Here is a 4,732-nt window from a genome sequence, read left to right as displayed (position 1 = left end):
TTCTGTTTCTATAAAACAATTTATTTAACCCCAAATCTGTACATTTGATTCCTTAACTATGCATACAAATATTCCTAATATATCACATTTTCCTAAGGCTATTAAAGCTAGCCAAAGATATTTAATGATTTAAAATTTATATCACATATACTATTTTTTGTTAGTATTATAATATGCTAGACGAGCCGCCATTCTGGATTTAGTTATTTCTTAATTAACTTGATAATTACTGCCACCAGAAACTCACAGAAAAACTTGTTGAAAGTGATCGTACGTAATGCCAACATCTTGGAGGAATGTACAATAATTGTCCAGGTTCTATAATACACTCCTTACATTTGGCCTTAGCAAACAGCGGAAACTTTTCTAGATCTGGATTCTCCACATCAACCTAGAAGAACAGTTATTCCTTTGTGATAGTAAAGTGCTCACGTACAATTATCAGTTTAGACATAAAGTAATTAAAGTGGAAATTTCAGTTATCATCGAATAAATAAAATTATAGTAATAATTTAATTATCAGTTTAATTACAGAACAGCTAAATCTGTTGCTACAGTGTTGTTGAAAACTGATTTAAGAGTTTAGTTACAGAGTAGTAAATTATCCAACAAGTATTGTTAATTAAATATCCAATTACAGTTTAGTTTAAGTCAGATAAATATCCAACTACAATTTAGTAAAAAAGACTAAGATCCAGCAAGATAGCATGACAGTTTACTTACACGAGTTAAAAATGCAGTTAAAATTGAGTTAATGATACATTCAACTAAGTAAAATGTTCGAACTATATACACTGTAAAGAGAAAAAAAAATGTTAAAGGTTCAACTAAACTTTAATAATAATCCAATTAAACAAGAAACCAAGTAATGTTTAGTTACAAAAGCAGTTAAAAATCTAACTACACTTTAGTTTCATGTTTTAAAGATCTAGCTAAGTTACCCATTACCAAAGATTACTTGAAAGTTAGCAATAAAAACTACACCAATATTAAAAATGTTCAGTGTTTGAAAAAAAAACAACAAAGATTGTATCTGGTTATTTCGTCATTTTTATTTTCATTCAAATGACAAAGATAAAACTCTTCGAAAAACATTTCTTACCCGACTAGTGTTATTTAACAATCTTTCCTCATATGGATATAAAAATGGTGTTGTTTCTTCGGAATAAAGTCGAACGTATTTTTTTCCAACTATCTATTAAGTTAGAAAAAATAAATAACAAATTCAGAATAAATATTTGGTCTCATACAGTTTACAATTAAAAATAGTAACATCAAAAAGTTAAATGACTTTCAATCAGCTTAATTTCAAAAAATCAAAGCAAACAATTTAAAAAAATTTTCAACAAGCACTTCCAAATATTTTATTCCATAAAACTTCACGTATCTTTACATAAAAAATTAATACCATTGAAATTAGTTTGATAAAGCTAAAAGCATACAAAATCACATAAACATCAGTATAAAAAATTAAAACAGAAAGTGCATAATTAACAACCAGATTTAATACTTCACTGTAAATAAAATTACAGTGGTACCTGTTCCAAAAGAATGTTACAGTGCTTACTTAACAATCACATAGATGTGTTGCAAAATAAAATCAGCTAGGTTAAAACACAACACTAGGTTAAGCAGTAAATGTGTAAACCCTTTCTAGAAATGAAACTACATTTAAAATAAAAAAAAGTTTTTCAGAAAAATTTGGTTTATATAGAAACCATAAAGTAAATTCTAAACTATTTTTCATGGTCAATTAATGTGATTGAAGAGCTCACCTGAGCCAAAAGATTATGTTTTGGATCATAATGAAGAGGAGAAACTGTTCCCTCTGGACCAAACCATCCATTTATATCCACCTCATTATCGGTTTCTGCCAGGCAACAATAAGTTGGGATGCTAATGTCTTCCCGTAGTTCTCTAATCTTCAGAGAGTTATCTATCTTAGACTATATTTCTTACAGTCATTAATAACTAGTTAGTATCTACCTAAACTTTTGTAGAATTCTGCACATTTAGTACATCACTAAATTTAAAAAAACATGATAACTTGTCTGTTAGTCAACAGATATGTGTTAAACTGTGCATTTACTGCTTGTAATAGTTATATAGAATAAGCTTACCACCTCACTTAAGCTCTCTGTGGAAATTCAGTTTCATAAGATGATTTATAAAATTCACGTGTACTTCAATATTACGATTATGGCTCTATTATTCTTAATGTTTACACACTGGAGGTGGAAATTACATTTCCTTTCACTTGTGAAGTTGATTCTCTTAAGGAAAGTTACACACTTTCAGAAAGCCTGTATTAATTTGGATCTTTACTATAAAGTAAAAAGTTTAAATCAGAATGGATGAAGTAATGTTCTACTATGTTGGCTATATCAAATGCCTTACATTTCTTATAAATAATTAATCATTCAAGAAGAAAATGAAACAACAACAATGATGTCATTCACAAAAAACACTGAAGTTTTATCCACACTTCTCTCTCTCCCCCTCTTTTTTTCTAGGTACATTTGTGTATTAGACATTTAACACTACAAGTAAAAACAAAAAAAAGTTATTATGAAGCCAACTCACTTGATCAAACAACTGATGCTGAGCAAGATAGGCTACATCAGTTTGACCCTATAAATAAAGATAATACACATATATATATATATATAAAACATGTTCACTTGTTCTATAAATAATTATTACAGAAAAACATGATCAAATTAATAGCTCCATAAAATATTTTGAAAAATTCTCATGTTGAAAGATCTAAAAGTAATATAAATTTTTTAAATTTAATCAGCTTATGCACTTTGGGAGATTGTAAACTTTGTAAGAATAAATTATATGAATTATTACTAGTAAAATAACTTTTTAAAATGTTTTTCCATATCAGTGAGAAAACACAACACTTATAAAAAGTTTTCAGGAGATAAACTGCACAATTTATTCCTACATTTTTCTTTAAGATGTAGGTATCTACAAATTTTTGTACAGTCATGAGCTTCTGTGACCAGTTAACATCAGTGTAGCGAGCACCAAGTTCCACAGGAACTGTTCTAGGCCCAGCAACCTGAAGAAGGTAGTCAGTGCTGGAAGACAAAAAACAAATTCCATTTCTACTTAAGCATAACCTTTGTGTACTATAAACGTACATCTGATATAACGAAATCACAATTTTTATATATATATACAAAGTTAGGTTTTTTTTAAATTTATTTTGGAAGGTAACTAGATTAGTTTTGCCAAAATTCACTAATGTACGACCATCAATCAATCTAATTTGATTTAGTGCCTAACAATAGCATAAAAAAAGTCAAACTAATATCAACTTTTATGGACATAAAATACGAGTTATTCAGAGGTTGCACATAACATGAAAAGTAAAATTCATACCAAATTTTATGGAGGCAACAAATAAATAACTAACACTTTCAAGATCAGTGGGGTATCAATGATATTTCTTGGTTTGTTTCCTTCTTACAGTGGAAATATTTATCCAAACTGATAAAACACACTTAGTACAAACTTATTAAATAGTACCTAGATTCAGTTTTAAAAATCCACAAAATTGGGTTTACTTTTTCTATCATTTTTTATATTATGAAATATCCAATATTTTGTTGTAATACAGTTTTTTGAAAAAAACATTAAAAATTCTTCCTTTATTTTAATATGTTATTTTTCCTATTGGAGTAGTCACCACTTCTGGTCATAAATTATAAAAACACAGCGAAACACTGACAAAGATTTATCAGTGACCTACAACACGACCTAGCACAATAGCATAACTATTTCCTTTGTGAGGCTAAACAATAACGTTTCTGCTAACAATATTCTAGTTTGTACTCAATTTATATCTAACAAATATGGTTTCATTTCAATAAATAATAAGTTTTATTACTTATTTATGTTGTTTGAATACGATAAACTTAACAATGATATTCAATGAATAAAAACTACAGTCATCAGAATATTTTGCTGTTACCAACTGTACTCTTTAAACCTAACTAAGTTTACCTGATGTATTGACATAGAAGACGTTCTGTAGTTCTCAAATTTATATGATTTAACACAAAAAACTTTTCCGGAGTGAGAAGAATGTTAAATAACGAACTTCTAGTTCTGAAGTTTGTTCAAATCTTCTCACTTCCCATTAGATTCCTTTGTTCATATCTGCAAGACCTCTGTGTATAGTCACTCCCGACAAAAAACTTTTCCGGAGTGAGAAGAATGTGAAAAAAAAAACTTCTAGTTCTGAAGTTTGTTCAAATCTTCCCATTAGATTCCTTTGTTCATCTCTGCAAGACCTCTGTGTATAGTCACTCCCGACAAAAAACTTTTCCGGAGTGAGAAGAATGTGAAAAAACGAACTTCTAGTTCCGAAGTTTGTTCAAATCTTCTCACTTCCCATTAGATTCCTTTGTTCATCTCTGCAAAACCTCTGTGTATAGTCACTCTCCACAAAAACCACAGACATCTACTCACAGTATTTTACTTACTCTGCACTGTAAATACTTCAACATTTGTTCTATCCAATTGTTTTTAAACATTGCTTGTAGCTATTTTTAAAGATTACAAACTGCTCAGACCATATTCAGTGTCACCATAAAAGCTTGTAATAATGAAACCTCATACAGAAAAGGAAAATCACAAGAGAACCAATGAATGGCTAATTGTATTCTCAATAGATGCTAGTTTTTTCATATATATATATATATATATATATATATAA

General features: G+C 28.8%; 1 protein-coding gene across 4 annotated transcripts in view; it reads right to left on the bottom strand.

The window, feature by feature from the left end:
- Window positions 1–4,732, bottom strand: part of LOC106459220 (lysine-specific demethylase 8-like) — a 33,016-nt gene continuing 28,284 nt past the window's right edge. For all 4 annotated transcript variants that reach the window (XM_022385663.1, XM_013918825.2, XM_022385664.1 and 1 more), the window contains 5 exons: window positions 2,954–3,089; window positions 2,584–2,631; window positions 1,776–1,922; window positions 1,103–1,195; window positions 1–391 (listed from right to left, as the gene is read on the bottom strand). In XM_022385663.1, the coding sequence (XP_022241371.1) occupies window positions 227–391; window positions 1,103–1,195; window positions 1,776–1,922; window positions 2,584–2,631; window positions 2,954–3,089 (589 nt within the window). In that variant the 3' untranslated portion in view covers window positions 1–226. The remainder of the gene's footprint in view (window positions 392–1,102; window positions 1,196–1,775; window positions 1,923–2,583; window positions 2,632–2,953; window positions 3,090–4,732) is intronic.

Source organism: Limulus polyphemus, unplaced genomic scaffold, assembly GCF_000517525.1.
Source record: "Limulus polyphemus unplaced genomic scaffold, Limulus_polyphemus-2.1.2 Scaffold577, whole genome shotgun sequence".
Classification (NCBI taxonomy): domain Eukaryota; kingdom Metazoa; phylum Arthropoda; class Merostomata; order Xiphosura; family Limulidae; genus Limulus; species Limulus polyphemus.
This window is presented reverse-complemented; position numbering and strand designations above follow the sequence as displayed.